The sequence below is a fragment of the Diabrotica undecimpunctata genome, chromosome 11 (assembly GCF_040954645.1).
Source record: "Diabrotica undecimpunctata isolate CICGRU chromosome 11, icDiaUnde3, whole genome shotgun sequence".
NCBI lineage: Eukaryota > Metazoa > Arthropoda > Insecta > Coleoptera > Chrysomelidae > Diabrotica > Diabrotica undecimpunctata.
In genome coordinates, this window is record NC_092813.1 from 22542812 (window position 1) to 22561227 (window position 18416).

Here is an 18416-nt window from a genome sequence, read left to right on the forward strand (position 1 = left end):
GAAGCTATTTTCTTGTGATATTTTTAAGTAATTACTATTTAAATGGTAATAAGCCATAATTAAAGGTTGAAGTAAGTTTATTGACGTCTCAATTTCCACTCCGGGAATCGTTCTCAAAATACAAACACTAGTAAATTAAACAAATTTTGTTTCTTTTTTAATTTCTTTCTTAATAAAGAAACAAAATTGGTTTAATTTACTAATGTTTGTATTTTGAGAACGATTTCCGAAGTGGAAATTACAACGTCAATAAACGTACTTTAACCTTTAATTGTGGCTTATTCCCATTTAAATAGTAATTACATATATTTTATGTTCCGTAAGAAAATTTGCTTTTGTTCCGTTAAAAGCAAATAAAATGAATATAATATTTATATATAATTTATTGCACACAATAAAATTTATTTTATTAATGACGGTTTTAATATAGAAATCATTCAGTTTACTGTGCTATACTATAACTCTCCATATAATATAATCTCTCTCCTATGGCGCTACAGCCCACGTCAGGCCCTGTTCTCTCCCAGCATCCTCCTTTAAGCACCCCTTTCCTTGACTACTCTCTTCCAGTTATCCACCCTCAGTATCTCTTTAGCATCGGTTCTTACTTCGTGTATCCACTGCTTCCTTGGATTTTATACTGGCCGACGTCCCATCATAGTTTCACTAAGCGTTCTAAGATCCTACTAGGTGATCTATTATTATCTAAAAGCCGCCCAAAATAAGATGGAAAGAGTAACTACTAGGGAATATATCAAAGATACTTGATGTTTATGAAACTATGTTTTCATCAACATAGACACTTCCTCTGTCAAATTAACCTAAAATAAATATAAAAAATAGAAGAGACATGGAAACCGTAGTAATAAGTTTTGACAGAAAGAAAAAGAAAATCAAATTAATAATGTCAATATATTAAGTAATTTTGATAATTTTACAATACAATCCTCACAAGGATTGTGTCTAATTACATTTATAAGCTCAGCCTTAACCATGTCCTCGGAAAATGGAATTCCTTTTTGTCTTAACCAACTCTGCATATTTGCTTTTCTGGTGGCCATAGTTGGCAGATGTTCTACTAATCGGCTATGATAAGAAGCGTTATCCATCACTATTATCGAATTAGGCTCGACTCGTGAAAGAAGGGATTGAAACCATTTTTCAAAACGTTGGGCTTCCATGTCTTCATGGTAATCCCCCGTTTTCTTAGATAAAAAAATTAGTGCACTATCTTCTAAAAATCCACTCTCACTACCTATATGGGCGACACTCAGTCGTTGCCCTTTACCCGTTGGTCCTCGTAACCCTCTTGATAAACCATCCACAAATGCTTGACGATAACTCGTTATAGTAGTATCTTGCCAGATCTTAGATACTGTGTGACCAGTATTTACCCACGTTTCGTCCAGATAGTAATTCTTTTTGTGGGCAGAACGAACCTCTCTAATAGAGCGAAGATCTCTTCGTCGCCATGAGACTATATCTTCTCTTTCTATTAAGACAGATTTACGGGATCTTTTGGCATATACAAATTTTAAATCTTCTTTTATTATTATCCTTAACGTCTGTTTGCTCATTTTTGGAATCAGACCATTTTCTATTACCTTTGTCCTAATGGATTCGAGGGTTGGCGCTTTATTCTCAAAAAATAAACAATGAATAGTAGAGCGTACAAAATTTTTCTAATACTCGTCCAAATTAATTGTTTTTCTACCACGACAATGTACTTTTGGAGCTTGCACAATCCCAGTCACCTTTTTTTCACTACAATGCGTTCTATTGTCGATACGGATACTCCCGTTAAAAATGAACACTGAGCTACAGCTTCTACTGTATGAAGTGTGCTTTTTCAATTTTCATACACTCTACAGACAATCTGCTTTTTTTCTACCGACATAAACTTCCGTTTTCTTTGTACATTACTTGGACCCGCTACGCCATCCATCTTAATGCTCTAAAAAGAATAAACATCAATCATAATAATCTGCTATGTATTTGTTGTTTACTTATCACAAAAACTATTTTAAAATTAATAAATAGTAAATAAATAATAATAAAGTTTATTTAAAAAATACAGGGATGAGTGCCTTAAGAACCGGCAAAATAACGCAAAAGATAGAAAACATAATACGTTGTGAAATAAAAAGAAATGAAAGTAGTAGAGGTGAGAAATTATCGATATAAACCTATAATTTACTTTACATTACATTAGATCTATCGAAAGTTTCCCACCTTTAGACGTTAGCTTATGAGCTGGTTGACTTCAGTCATAGTAATACGTATCACGTAATGTAAGTAAAAACAGTTTAAGTCTGACTATGTTTTTATCCAAAATTAAAGTAATGATCAATAATAAACTGTGATTTGAGACGTCGAATACACTCTTCTCAATACAGAATTATCATAGCTTGTTATTCTGTATTCGTCAACACAGAACTAATTATCAAATTACTACTAATTAAACTGTTTACTTACATTTGCTTTATTGCCTTCAATCAGTTTTTACTTTATGCGAAATTTAAAAAATGTTAATGTTCGACGTCATACTTGTAATATTATGACTGAAGTCAACTAGCTCATAAGCTAGTTTTGCGTTATTTTGCCGGTTCTTAAGGCACTCATCACTGTATATAAAAGAAAGTCACATGCACAAGAAACAGAACACACCCCACCTATGGACATATAAGAATGTGAAACGAATCAAATATGTCATCTCATTACTATTTTTTCCAAGGACGTAAATATATAGCCAAGCGAAATGTTGATAAGTTTACCGATGTTTTAAAATATTTAACTAAACTGGTCCAACTATACGCTCGAAAAACGAACTGGTATGCACAATTTATATTGTTACGTGGGCAAATGTTATGAAATTATTTTGTATATTTTAGTTAGGTATTTACATTGTCGAAGCATACACAATAAAAACGACCACGGTAAGATTTTTCTCCTGATATTTAGAATTGTTGCCGTTAGCTCTCAGTTAAATTTGTAAATGAGTCACCTTTAATTGAAATCTGTCCGACTATAAAAGAAACGGATGGTAAAAAGAGAAAAATCAAAGAAGCGGCTCTAATTATGCTAAATGAGACCAATTGTCCAAAGGAAAATACCAGTATTAGTAAGTCGGTAAAATATAGAGGATACATCATTTATGTTTTTTAAATACCAAACACATAAAATCAGAATTTGGTGTTTATTGAAAGTAAACTAAATGCACGACCAAATACTTACCATGTCGGGATTGTATTATGAGGTTTTTTCCTGGTTTTTCCCTCATAATTTACTATGAAATCACAAACAGGAGATTTTCACTGTCATCACGGCATGTGTTTGTCTTTTTAAAGACGAATTATATGCTATGATTTTTTCTGACGGATATTCTCAAGTTAAAGTTGATTTCATGGAATCGAATGAACTATCTTACAAGTAACGTCGTCCCAGGAACGCAACTCAACAATATTGGCAATATCATTTTAAAGTCGTCTACTTTAAAATGTATAATGTATGTCTGAATTGTTAATATAAATGAGTCAGATAAAATTAAATTATTAGAAGAATTTTTCACCAAGTAACAAAAAAACAAAATTTGTTTAATTAACTAATGTTTGTATTTTGAGAACGATTTCCGAAGTGGAAATTGAAACGTCAATAAACGTACTTTAACCTTTAATTGTGGCTTATTCCCATTTAAATAGTAATTAGCTGTAAATAGGTAAAAAATCTGTTATTTGTTTTTTGATTGTTACAAGAAAACCATACCTGATAGAAAAAAAACAACAATAAAATAACTTTTGTTTAAGTATATTACTGAGAAATCACTAGTATAACAGACCAGCATATCTGTGTATGATTGACTTAAAGAAAGCATTTGAAAGATACAGGGAAAAACGAGGTATGTCAAATGACGGGCGAAAATGAGATAATTAGACCATATAGTGGCACAACCTGGATACTATTTTATGTAAAAAATTCACATTGATGAAAGAAGTTAGTCAGGATGTAACACATATTTTTATATTTGTTATATAGAGTAAAAAAGGAGGCATGTCCGAGCGCTACAGGGAAAAAAGGAAGGATGTCAATGTCAATGTGACCGACGCCGACGAAGCGGTTAATACATTTAGTTTGTACTTGGTTCAGAGGTGTTTAGAGGTTATGTATGTTTATGTACTGAACCTGAAAGGAGAGTTATCGAGTTGTAAATATGTCTAGTGATAGTGACGAATTTATGAAATATGATGTTATGGACAAATGGGAAAATAATTGAAAGAAACGTAAAAAATAAGAACGAATTCATGAAGTAAATAAAAAATTAAATAGACAAAGCCATGTAATAGGACCGGATTGTAAGCACGTTAGGTTTAAGTGTTTTCTACAAATACTGGAACAAACAAGAATTCAAATTATTAGAAAGTTCCACCTCATGAAGTCGACAGATGCCCAAAATATATACTTATGCAGATTAATTACTGTACAAACTGTACAGCAAGGAATACCACGAGTATCAGAGGACTCTGATGATGGACGTCTTCATGATGCCGCCTTTAGTTATAGAATCCGTTATAATGTAAATGACGATACACAAGAAGTCTAGTATGTCAGAAGGCCTTTTTGGCATTTCATGGAATTGGGAAAAAAAAGTTAGAAGTTCTACAAAACTCAATAAAATTGACAGGTCACGCTCTAAAAGATACTAGAGGAAGACATGAAAACCATCGTCATCAAGTTTCTATGGAAACAAAAAACTGTATAATGCAGCATATAGGGTCTTTCAGGGGCAGAAAAAGTCAATACAGTTTGAAAGACTCGTCGAAATTATACTTATCTGAGGATTTAAATATTAACAAAATGTACACAATGTACGTAGAAAAATTTCCAGACATGCGTACTTCATACGAAATATATAGAAGTACTTTTTCAACTCAAATTTAATATTTTCTTTGGTTTTCCAAGGTCCGATACGTGTATGTTGCTATGATCCTCAGTAAAAAAGTAACGAGATCAGTAAGAGGCTTCGGAAAGAATTATAATGCTGCAGCTATTGACAACCCATGGAACAATGAACTTAATTCAGATTTATGAGCCAACTGCTGACAAAAATGATGAAGAAATAGAAAACTTTTATAGCGAACTTCAAAAAACATTACATCTCACAGCATCTAGAGATATAACAGTGATCATGGGTGATTTCAATGCAAAAATTTTCGAAGGAAAGTGCTAACCTAATGTAGGACCATATGGGCTTGGTAATCGAAACGACAGAGGAGATCGCTTAATAGAATTTTGCCAGGAGCATAATGTTATAGCCGCAAATACATTTTTTTAATTACTTAAGCGACGTCTTTATCCATGGAAATCGCCAGCTGACAAAGACAACAAAATCGTCAGAAATCAAATTGACTACATCCTAATAAAACACAGATATCGAAACACAATTCAGGCAGTAAAGGCATATCTAGAAGCAGACGTATCCTCTGATCACAGTCTTCTTATTGCTAGGTTTCAACTTCAACTAAAAAAGATGCAAAAAAGCCGCAACAACAATAAACTTAACATACAGAAACTAAAGTCAGAAGAAACAAAAGAAAATCTGAAACACGAAATGAACACAAATCTAGATAGAAACCCAAGAAATAATTGCAACGTAGAGCAGCAGTGGCAATTCTTCACAACCTCTATATTGGAGCCAAGTAAGAAAGTACTTACAACAACCAAATGTAAGAAAAAAGAGTGGATGACCGAGGAAATTTTAGAGTTGATGAATGAAAGGAGAAAAAACAAAACTATCAATACGATCCACTATAAACATCTTTAAAATCAAATAAGAAGAAAAATTAGGGAGGCTAAGGAAACCTACTTCTCTGAAAAATTTAAAGAAATAGAAGAACTGCAAAACAGATATGACAACTTTAATCTACATAAAAAAGTCAAAGAACTAGCCGGAGTCGGAAGTTGAAGAACCTCGAATATATTGCTCGACAAAAATGGAAATATTATATTGGAGACAGAACAAAAACTATGACGATGGAAAGAGTACATCGAGGAATTATTTTATGACCAGACAGAAGCTAGTACATCTGTAGACAGCCAAACGGGAGATGTAGGCCCAGAGATAACCAAATCCGAGGTTAGTCAGGCATTAAACTCAATGAAAACCAATAAATATGCTGGTCCAGATGAATTAGCAAGCTAGCTATTAAAGTTGGTCAACGAGAAAAACCTGGACATAAAAGTAGAACTGTTCAACGCTATCTATACTATGGGAATCATCCCTAGAGAAATGTTGACATCAGCATTTGTGTGTTTGCCAAAGAAAGCGAATGCCAAAGAGTGCAGTGACTATCGAACCATAAGCTTAATGTCACTTACCTTGAAAACTCTGTTGAAAATTATCCACGCCAGAATTCACTCTAAACTGGAGCTGGATATTAGTGACACACAATATAAGTTCCGCAATGGTATGGATACCAGAGACGCACTATTCTCCTTCAACGTGCTAACGCAGAGATGTTTGGATGTTAACCGTCCTCTTTACGTATGTTTTATAGACTACAATAAAGCGTTTGATAAAGTAAAACATGACCGACTCATGGAAATTCTAAAAAATAAAAACCTAGATGAAAGAGATTTAAGGCTAATAACAAACCTTTATTACAATCAGCGAGCAATAGTACGAATTGAAAAAGAGACATCTGAAGAAATGGAAATAAAGAGAGGAGTTAGGCAATGCTGCATACTATCACCTCTATTATTTAACGTTTATTCTGAAGAGGTAACTCGAGAAATTCTGGAAGATGAAACAGTCGGCATAAGAGTAAATGGAGTCTTAGTTAACAATATCAGATATGCAGATGATACAGTAATAATAGCCGATAATTTACAAAACCTAGAAAGACTTATAAGTAAAATAGTAATGTGTAGCAGGGAGTACGGACTCTCGTTCAATATCAAAAAGACGAAGTTTATGAAAATTTGTAAAAACAACCATAATACTAACGAAATCTTAATAGTAGAGGTCCAGCAGATTAAAAGAGTAAAAAAGTACACTTACCTAGGAACACTTATAATAGAAAATAATGACTACACTGCAGAAATAAAAGTCAGACTCAAGAGTCAAAGAGAAGGAAGTTCAACTTACAATTAAAAAAAGAAAGCTACAATATCTCGGACATGTGATGTGGGGCGAGAAGTATGGCATCCTGCGACTCCTGCAAGGAAAGATATATTTCACTTTAAAAGATACCAATTTACAATTTTAATTCAATTGGCAATTCCTTAAGTGGCCAATCACTGTACCCGTTACTCTATTTCACTCCGTTGTAGCTTAATATGCCTAATTGTAGAAATAACTATTCTTAAATTATATTACGTTTTTTGTTGAATAAACTAATTTAAATAAAATACTGTTTACACTTTTTCTTAAGGTTCCTTCTTCATTACGGAAGGGTGGCTATAACTACAGCAAATTGCTCTCTATGTTGAGCTGTTCTTAGTATCGAATGTGTGTCCATGCCTGTCCAGTCTCTTACATTCTTCAGCCAGGAGCATTTTCTTCCTTCTAGTTTCCCTTCCATTATGAGTCGTAGAAAGTTATATTTTTTTTCTATGTAAATATATTCTAGATAACTCGGTTTTCTGTTATTTACAATATTTAGGAGTTCTCTCCCAGTCCTTATTCTTCTCACAGCACCTCGTTGTTGGTCACGTGCTCTGTCCACGAAATCTTCAGCATCCTTCGAAAAACACACATTTCAAAGGCTTCTATACGCCTCATACTTGTAATTCCGAGAGCATATGTTTCCACTCCGTATAGCAATAAGGAATAAATTAATGTTTTTACAAATTGATGTTAAATATCCAACGATAAGATAGAGATACATTCATTAATGTTTACACTTACATTGAGTTATTGCATTTAAATTACTTAACTTTAGGATAGGATAGGTGGGTTTAAATAATTGTATTTAAAATACTCAGTTTAAATTGACAGTCCTTGATTTTTCATTATTTATATTTTAATAACTTTCCTTTGGTTTAATAGTCTTGTACACTTGATTTTACGCTCATAGAGTATGTGGATTTAAATTATTTTTTTTTATTTAAGTTTAAGACCCCTTAATGTTTTACCCTTCTTTGCACCCGTAGGTTATTTGGGTTTTAATAACTTCTCATTGGTTTAATATATCGCTTAAAATAATTATTGAGAAAATGGTTCCCTTACACATAAGACACGAATCATATCAATCGTAAAGGTGCAAAAATCTAAATCCTATATCAAAATCACTCTCAAGACCCATCCCTCCCGACAAAAATTTCTGGATCCGCGGTTTCTGTTCTTGCTGCTTAAAAACAATTGCATTTGCCATCAACTGCCTTGCTTGTTCAGACAAGACTTTGCCTTCTGCCATCTTGGTTAATCATTTATGTTAATAATGTAAAAACTAAAATCAATCACAATAAGAGCTGTTTCAATACAGCAAAAGAAAAAACAATAATTTTTGATTTGATAAATTGACAAAATTTGAAAAATGATTTTTTGCTATACACTGCGCATCCGTGATGAAGCCTAATATATAAAGAAACAAGTCTTAAGCTATATTTGACGATTAGTACTTGAGCTTTTGATAAGGTCAGTGTTTACTAATTTAATCTTTAGTTATAGAGAAAAATATAAGTGGCAGGGACAGGTCAATTCCAAAGTAAATCGTGCACAAACACTTTATATACACTAGTTATTAGTGACAGAATTCATTTTTGCGTGCTTTTGAAGTATCACCTCCACCAATAAACAATTGACATACAAAAATATAGGTAAATATAGGCACGTAAATATTGGTAAAACAGAACAGGCAAATTTTAGTACATCTTGTAAGAGTTGCCTTGCCTCCTCGGGAAACTGTATATGCTTCAGAATTTTAACAAATTTACACCATTAGTTTGCGGACAAACTAATGGCCCAAATTTCTTACGGTGTGGCTGTAATGGAAAGAGAATATAACGGTTTACAGGCTGGAGTTCCAGAAACTTATACAAGTGCAACATTTATTCACTGTAATAATTATACGGAGTTCATTTATATTTATCTTAATCTTTCAGTTTTATTAATCAAGTTATTGTTATCTTGCATAATCTCTCTTAAAAAGTTTTTGTTTTGTTAATTAAAAAAGCTTTTTTTTCTTTTTTTTTGTCATGTATATATTATAGGCTATTTCATTAATAATTTTAATATAGATTCCTGGGCTCAAAATACTACGGTTTAACCCAAACCAATTAATTAAAATGTGTCTCCTTACTGAGTTACAGGGTGTTTTATTTAAAAATTTAAAGACTATTTTTATACTCAGTACTTTAAAACTCTTTGACATATCCTTGTGAAACTTGGCAGGTAGTGTAAGTACTTTACCTTCTAATCTTCTTCTCCTTCAGGTGCCATCTCCGCTACGGAGATTGGTAATCATCATAGCTATTTTAATTTTTGAGGCAGTAGCTCTAAATAGTTGTTTTGAGCTGCATCAAAACCATTATCTCAGATTCTTAAGCCATGAAATTTGAGGCAGTAGCAGTTAATTTTTGAGGCAGTAGCTCTAAATAGTTGTTTTGAGCTGCATCAAAACGATTATCTCAGGTTCTTAAGCCATAAAATTTGTCTTCTTCCGATGCTTCTTCTGCCATCTATCTTTCCTTGCAGGAGTCGCAGGATGCCATACTTCTCGCCCCACATCACATGTCCGAGATACTGTAGCTTTCTTTTTTTAATTGTAAGTTGAACTTCCTTCTCTTTACCTATTCTGCTCAGTACTTCATTGTTCGTAAATCTATCTACCCAGGAAACCCTCAAAATTCTTCTATAGGTCCACATTTCAAAGGCGTTAAGTCGTCTCATTGTGTCTAGATTTAACGTCCATGATTTCACTCCATAGTATAGTACACTGTATACGTAACATCTTGTTAGGCGTACTTTAAGAGCTAATGTTAAGTCTTTGCCACATAGGACCTTTTTCATTTTCATAAAATTACAACGTGCTTTTTCGAGTCTGACTTTTATTTCTGCAGTGTAGTCATTATTTTCTATTATAAGTGTTCCTAGGTAAGTGTACTTTTTTACTCTTTTAATCTGCTGGACCTCTACTATTAAGATTTCGTTAGTATTATGGTTGTTTTTACAAATTTTCATAAACTTCGTCTTTTCGATATTGAACGAGAGTCCGTACTCCCTGCTACACATTACTATTTTACTTATAAGTCTTTCTAGGTCTTGTAAATTATCGGCTATTATTACTGTATCATCTGCATATCTGATATTGTTAACTAAGACTCCATTTACTCTTATGCCGACTGTTTCATCTTCCAGAATTTCTCGAGTTACCTCTTCAGAATAAACGTTAAATAATAGAGGTGATAGTATGCAGCCTTGCCTAACTCCTCTCTTTATTTCCATTTCTTCAGATGTCTCTTTTTCAATTCGTACTATTGCTCGCTGATTGTAATAAAGGTTTGTTATTAGCCTTAAATCTCTTTCATCTAGGTTTTTATTTTTTAGAATTTCCATGAGTCGGTCATGTTTTACTTTATCAAACGCTTTATTGTAGTCTATAAAACATACGTAAAGAGGACGGTTAACATCCAAACATCCCTGCGTTAGCACGTTGAAGGAGAATAGTGCGTCTCTGGTATCCATACCATTGCGGAACTTATATTGTGTGTCACTAATATCCAGCTTCAGTTTAGAGTGAATTCTGGCGTGGATAATTTTCAACAGAGTTTTCAAGGTAAGTGACATTAAGCTTATGGTTCGATAGTCACTGCACTCTTTGGCATTCGCTTTCTTTGGCAAACACAAAAATGCTGATGTCAACATTTCTCTAGGGATGATTCCCGTAGTATAGATAGCGTTGAACAGTTCTACTATTATGTCCAGGTTTTTCTCGTTGACCAACTTTAATAGCTAGCTTGCTAATTCATCTGGACCAGCATATTTATTGGTTTTCATTGAGTTTAATGCCTGACTAACCTCGGATTTGGTTATCTCTGGGCCTACATCTCCCGTTTGGCTGTCTACAGATGTACTAGCTTCTGTCTGGTCATAAAATAATTCCTCGATGTACTCTTTCCATCGTCATAGTTTTTGTTCTGTCTCCAATATAATATTTCCATTTTTGTCGAGCAATATATTCGAGGTTCTTCTACTTCCGACTCCGGCTAGTTCTTTGACTTTTTTATATAGATTAAAGTTGTCATATCTGTTTTGCAGTTCTTTTATTTCTTTAAATTTTTCAGAGAAGTAGGTTTCTTTAGCCTCCCTAATTTTTCTTCTTATTTGATTTTAAAGATGTTTATAGTGGATCGTATTGATAGTTTTGTTTTTTCTCCTTTCATTCATCAACTCTAAAATTTCCTCGGTCATCCACTCTTTTTTCTTACATTTGGTTGTTGTAAGTACTTTCTTACTTGGCTCCAATATAGAGGTTGTGAAGAATTGCCACTGCTGCTCTACGTTGCAATTATTTCTTGGGTTTCTATCTAGATTTGTGTTCATTTCGTGTTTCAGATTTTCTTTTGTTTCTTCTGACTTTAGTTTCTGTATGTTAAGTTTAATGTTGTTGCGGCTTTTTTGCATCTTTTTTAGTTGAAGTTGAAACCTAGCAATAAGAAGACTGTGATCAGAGGATACGTCTGCTTCTAGATATGCCTTTACTGCCTGAATTGTGTTTCGATATCTGTGTTTTATTAGGATGTAGTCAATTTGATTTCTGACGATTTTGTTGTCTTTGTCAGCTGGCGATTTCCATGTATAAAGACGTCGCTTGAGTAATTAAAAAAATGTATTTGCGGATATAACATTATGCTCCTGGCAAAATATTATTAAGCGATCTCCTCTGTCGTTTCGTTTACCAAGCCCATATGGTCCTACATTAGGTTAGCACTTTCCTTCGAAAATGTTTGCATTGAAATCACCCATGATCACTGTTATATCTCTAGATGCTGTGAGATGTAATGTTTTTTGAAGTTCGCTATAAAAGTTTTCTATTTCTTCATCATTTTTGTCAGCAGTTGGCTCATAAATCTGAATTAAGTTCATTGTTCCATGGGTTGTCAATAGCTGCAGCATTATAATTCTTTCCGAAGCCTCTTACTGATCTCGTTACTTTTTTACTGAGGATCATAGCAACATACACGTATCGGACCTTGGAAAACCAAAGAAAATATTAAATTTGAGTTGAAAAAGTACTTCTATATATTTCGTATGAAGTACGCATGTCTGGAAATTTTTCTACGTACATTGTGTACATTTTGTTAATATTTAAATCCTCAGATAAGTATAATTTCGACGAGTCTTTCAAACTGTATTGACTTTTCTGCCCCTGAAAGACCCTATATGCTGCATTATACAGTTTTTTGTTTCCAAACAGTTTACAGTGTTTTGTTTGTTGTTACTTGATGACGATGGTTTTCATGTCTTCCTCTAGTATCTTTTAGAGCGTGACCTGTCAATTTTATTGAGTTTTGTAGAACTTCTAACTTTTTTTTCCCAATTCCATGAAATGCCAAAAAGGCCTTCTGACATACTAGACTTTTTGTGTATCGTCATTTACATTATAACGGATTCTATAACTAAAGGTTGCATCATGAAGACGTCCATCATCAGAGTCCTCTGATACTCGTGGTATTCCTTGCTGTACAGTTTGTACAGTAATTAATCTGCATAAGTATATATTTTGGGCATCTGTCGACTTCATGAGGTGGAACTTTCTAATAATTTGAATTCTTGTTTGTTTCAGTATTTGTAGAAAACACTTAAACCTAACGTGCTTACAATCCGGTCCTATTACATGGCTTTGTCTATTTAATTTTTTATTTACTTCATGAATTCGTTCTTATTTTTTACGTTTCTTCCAATTATTTTCCCATTTGTCCATAACATCACATTTCATAAATTCGTCACTATCACTAGACATATTTACAACTCGATAACTCTCCTTTCAGGTTCAGTACATAAACATACATAACCTCTAAACACCTCTGAACCAAGTACAAACTAAATGTATTAACCGCTTCGTCGGCGTCGGTCACATTGACATTGACATCCTTCCTTTTTTCCCTGTAGCGCTCGGACATGCCTCCTTTTTTACTCTGTATAACAAATATAAAAATATGTGTTACATCCTGACTAACTTCTTTCATCAATGTGAATTTTTTACATAAAATAGTATCCAGGTTGTGCCACTATATGGTCTAATTATCTCATTTTCGCCCGTCATTTGACATACCTCGTTTTTCCCTGTATCTTTCAAATGCTTTCTTTAAGTCAATCATACACAGATATGCTGGTCTGTTATACTAGTGATTTCTTAGTAATATACTTCAACAAAAGTTGTTTTATTGTTGTTTTTTTTCTATCAGGTATGGTTTTCTTGTAACAATCAAAAAACAAATAACAGATTTTTTACCTATTTACAGTTAATTACTATTTAAATGGGAATAAGCCACAATTAAAGGTTAAAGTACGTTTATTGACGTTTCAATTTCCACTTCGGAAATCGTTCTCAAAATACAAACATTAGTTAATTAAACAAATTTTGTTTTTTTGTTACTTGGTGAAAAATTCTTCTAATAATTTAATTTTATCTGACTCATTTATATTGACAATTCAGACATACATTATACATTTTAAAGTAGACGACTTTAAAATGATATTGCCAATATTGTTGAGTTGCGTTCCTGGGACGACTTTACTTGTAAGATAGTTCATTCGATTCCATGAAATCAACTTTAACTTGAGAATATCCGTCAGAAAAAATCATAGCATATAATTCGTCTTTAAAAAGACAAACACATGCCGTGATGACAGTGAAAATCTCCTGTTTTGTGATTCCATAGTAAATTATGAGGGAAAAACCAGGAAAAAACCTCATAATACAATCCCGGCATGGTAAGTATTTGGTCGTGCATTTAGTTTACTTTCAATAAACACCAAATTCTGATTTTATGTGTTTGGTATTTAAAAAACATAAATGATGTATCCTCTATATTTTACCGACTTACTAATATTGGTATTTTCCTTTGGACAATTGGTCTCATTTAGCATAATTAGAGCCGCTTCTTTGATTTTTCTCTTTTTACCATCCGTTTCTTTTATAGTCGGACAGATTTCAATTAAAGGTGACTCATTTACAAATTTAACTGAGAGCTAACGGCAACAATTCTAAATATCAGGAGAAAAATCTTACCGTGGTCGTTTTTATTGTGTATGCTTCGACAATGTAAATACCTAACTAAAATATACAAAATAATTTCATAACATTTGCCCACGTAACAATATAAATTGTGCATACCAGTTCGTTTTTCGAGCGTATAGTTGGACCAGTTTAGTTAAAAATTTTAAAACATCGGTAAACTTATCAACATTTCGCTTGGCTATATATTTACGTCCTTGGAAAAAATAGTAATGAGATGACATATTTGATTCGTTTCACATTCTTATATGTCCATAGGTGGGGTGTGTTCTGTTTCTTGTGCATGTGACTTTCTTTTATATACAGTGATGAGTGCCTTAAGAACCGGCAAAATAACGCAAAACTAGCTTATGAGCTAGTTGACTTCAGTCATAATATTACAAGTATGACGTCGAACATTAACATTTTTTAAATTTCGCATAAAGTAAAAACTGATTGAAGGCAATAAAGCAAATGTAAGTAAACAGTTTAATTAGTAGTAATTTGATAATTAGTTCTGTGTTGACGAATACAGAATAACAAGCTATGATAATTCTGTATTGAGAAGAGTGTATTCGACGTCTCAAATTACAGTTTATTATTGATCATTACTTTAATTTTGGATAAAAACATAGTCAGACTTAAACTGTTTTTACTTACATTACGTGATACGTATTACTATGACTGAAGTCAACCAGCTCATAAGCTAACGTCTAAAGGTGGGAAACTTTCGATAGATCTAATGTAATGTAAAGTAAATTATAGGTTTATATCGATAATTTCTCACCTCTACTACTTTCATTTCTTTTTATTTCACAACGTATTATGTTTTCTATCTTTTGCGTTATTTTGCCGGTTCTTAAGGCACTCATCCCTGTATTTTTTAAATAAACTTTATTATTATTTATTTACTATTTATTAATTTTAAAATAGTTTTTGTGATAAGTAAACAACAAATACATAGCAGATTATTATGATTGATGTTTATTCTTTTTAGAGCATTAAGATGGATGGCGTAGCGGGTCCAAGTAATGTACAAAGAAAACGGAAGTTTATGTCGGTAGAAAAAAAGCAGATTGTCTGTAGAGTGTATGAAAATTGAAAAAGCACACTTCATACAGTAGAAGCTGTAGCTCAGTGTTCATTTTTAACGGGAGTATCCGTATCGACAATAGAACGCATTGTAGTGAAAAAAAGGTGACTGGGATTGTGCAAGCTCCAAAAGTACATTGTCGTGGTAGAAAAACAATTAATTTGGACGAGTATTAGAAAAATTTTGTACGCTCTACTATTCATTGTTTATTTTTTGAGAATAAAGCGCCAACCCTCGAATTCATTAGGACAAAGGTAATAGAAAATGGTCTGATTCCAAAAATGAGCAAACAGACGTTAAGGATAATAATAAAAGAAGATTTAAAATTTGTATATGCCAAAAGATCCCGTAAATCTGTCTTAATAGAAAGAGAAGATATAGTCTCATGGCGACGAAGAGATCTTCGCTCTATTAGAGAGGTTCGTTCTGCCCACAAAAAGAATTACTATCTGGACGAAACGTGGGTAAATACTGGTCACACAGTATCTAAGATCTGGCAAGATACTACTATAACGAGTTATCGTCAAGCATTTGTGGATGGTTTATCAAGAGGGTTACGAGGACCAACGGGTAAAGGGCAACGACTGACTGTCGCCCATATAGGTAGTGAGAGTGGATTTTTAGAAGATAGTGCACTAATTTTTTTATCTAAGAAAACGGGGGATTACCATGAAGACATGGAAGCCCAACGTTTTGAAAAATGGTTTCAATCCCTTCTTTCACGAGTCGAGCCTAATTCGATAATAGTGATGGATAACGCTTCTTATCATAGCCGATTAGTAGAACATCTGCCAACTATGGCCACCAGAAAAGGAAATATGCAGAGTTGGTTAAGACAAAAAGGAATTCCATTTTCCGAGGACATGGTTAAGGCTGAGCTTATAAATGTAATTAGACACAATCCTTGTGAGGATTGTATTGTAAAATTATCAAAATTACTTAACATATTGACATTATTAATTTGATTTTCTTTTTCTTTCTGTCAAAACTTATTACTACGGTTTCCATGTCTCTTCTATTTTTTATATTTATTTTAGGTTAATTTGACAGAGGAAGTGTCTATGTTGATGAAAACATAGTTTCATAAACATCAAGTATCTTTGATATATTCCCTAGTAGTTACTCTTTCCATCTTATTTTGGGCGGCTTTTAGATAATAATAGATCACCTAGTAGGATCTTAGAACGCTTAGTGAAACTATGATGGGACGTCGGCCAGTATAAAATCCAATGAAGCAGTGGATACACGAAGTAAGAACCGATGCTAAAGAGATACTGAGGGTGGATAACTGGAAGAGAGTAGCCAAGGAAAGGGGTGCTTAAAGGAGGATGCTGGGAGAGAACAGGGCCTGACGTGGGCTGTAGCGCCATAGGAGAGAGATTATATTATATGGAGAGTTATAGTATAGCACAGTAAACTGAATGATTTCTATATTAAAACCGTCATTAATAAAATAAATTTTATTGTGTGCAATAAATTATATATAAATATTATATTCATTTTATTTGCTTTTAACGGAACAAAAGCAAATTTTCTTACGGAACATAAAATATACATATGTAATTACTATTTAAATGGGAATAAGCCACAATTAAAGGTTAAAGTACGTTTATTGACGTTTTAATTTCTACTTCGGAAATCGTTCTCAAAATACAAACATTAGTAAATTAAACCAATTTTGTTTCTTTATTAAGAAAGAAATTAAAAAAGAAACAAAATTTGTTTAATTTACTAGTGTTTGTATTTTGAGAACGATTCCCGGAGTGGAAATTGAGACGTCAATAAACTTACTTCAACCTTTAATTATGGCTTATTACCATTTAAATAGTAATTAATTAAAAATATCACAAGAAAATAGCTTTAGAACAATAATAAAATATATGAAATTACATAATTTACTTTTTAAGTGATTGAAATTAAATTTTAAAAATTGTTTGATGCCCATTGATCATTGCTTAAATACTAACCTTTCTTCTTATATGGCTTTTACTTTATCCGTCAAGACACACATAATAATTTAATAGTTATATCGGTCTTAGATTTAATTTTTAGGTAATTACTTATGTATTTAAATAAATAATTAAAATTTTACTTTGGTATGCCCCTGCAAAGTTGATAAGGGAAATATTCTTTCGTCGCTTTAAATGCAATGTTGCTAAAAAATCGCCTTCAATTAAAAACTGTTTTATTATAGGACTATATTTGAGCCATTCAATTGAATCCTGAACAAATCCCCTTCGTTGGCTCAGTGAAGATGTTCGTTCAGTTGTAATCGAAACACCAAATAATAGTAGCAGAGTTTATTGTTGAGACGTACACTATGGGTGTTGACCCGGGATTACTTTGAGTAGAGACAGATGAAGTTGATCGTTGAAGACTATCAAGTTCGTTGAGTGAATATTGATTGAATGCTTTTCTAGGCAAGAGATATTAGTTTTATATAAACTTTAATTGGGTCAATATTTTGGCGGAGATTTGATATTGGACATACTGCGGAATCGGGAAATCTGGCCCAAGTGTCAATACTCAAAGTTTACATATAAGTATTACATAACATAGTAAAATTCAAACATGATAAATTATAAATAGTTTAAGAATAATCAATAATCTTCCAACCGTACCCTAGCTATCAATGTCCGACTCTATCTCTAGATTAAAATTAGGGCAATTGGATGAAAATGTGGAAAGTGGGATGTCAACTTGGGAAGTCGACGGTACATTGTTGTGCCGATTACTAACTAATACAGGCACTTCCTGTTCGTTAGTCTGAGTTTGTGGATTCCCTGAACGACATAGTGGTGCAACAGGACGGTACTTCCATAACGTGAGTATCCCAATTATTACCATTATAGTAATGATCCCGGTGGCCACAAAATAATGCCAATTAGATTCGTGAATCGATCGCCACTGCGTATGCGTCATTTCTTGTTCCAGACTCTCCTCCTCAAGTAACACATAACGTAGCTCTCCTCCTGGTATGTCAAGGTAGGTGTTTAGAGGCGTGTTAAACTTGCGGGGTGTCCTCGCCACCAGTTGGGCCACGGGAGTGATTGGCGACTTCAGGTAACTCGTCACTGCTCTGTCCACCCCACTGCTAGTGGGGAGTA

General features: G+C 33.2%; 2 protein-coding genes across 2 annotated transcripts; one reads left to right on the plus strand and one right to left on the minus strand.

Annotated features, from left to right (window-relative positions):
- Positions 1 to 893: 893 nt before the first annotated feature.
- Positions 894 to 1577, minus strand: LOC140452761 (uncharacterized). The gene has a single exon (XM_072547086.1). It carries the CDS (start codon positions 1575 to 1577, stop codon positions 894 to 896), a length of 684 nt encoding a protein of 227 aa, XP_072403187.1.
- Positions 1578 to 15590: 14013 nt separating this feature from the next.
- Positions 15591 to 16274, plus strand: LOC140452762 (uncharacterized). The gene has a single exon (XM_072547087.1). It carries the CDS (start codon positions 15591 to 15593, stop codon positions 16272 to 16274), a length of 684 nt encoding a protein of 227 aa, XP_072403188.1.
- Positions 16275 to 18416: the final 2142 nt, after the last annotated feature.

Bases quoted from the DNA above. Each gene is read 5' to 3' on its own strand.
- LOC140452761 (XM_072547086.1), bottom strand. From the start codon at position 1,577: ATGAGCAAACAGACGTTAAGGATAATAATAAAAGAAGATTTAAAATTT.
- LOC140452762 (XM_072547087.1), top strand. From the start codon at position 15,591: ATGAGCAAACAGACGTTAAGGATAATAATAAAAGAAGATTTAAAATTT.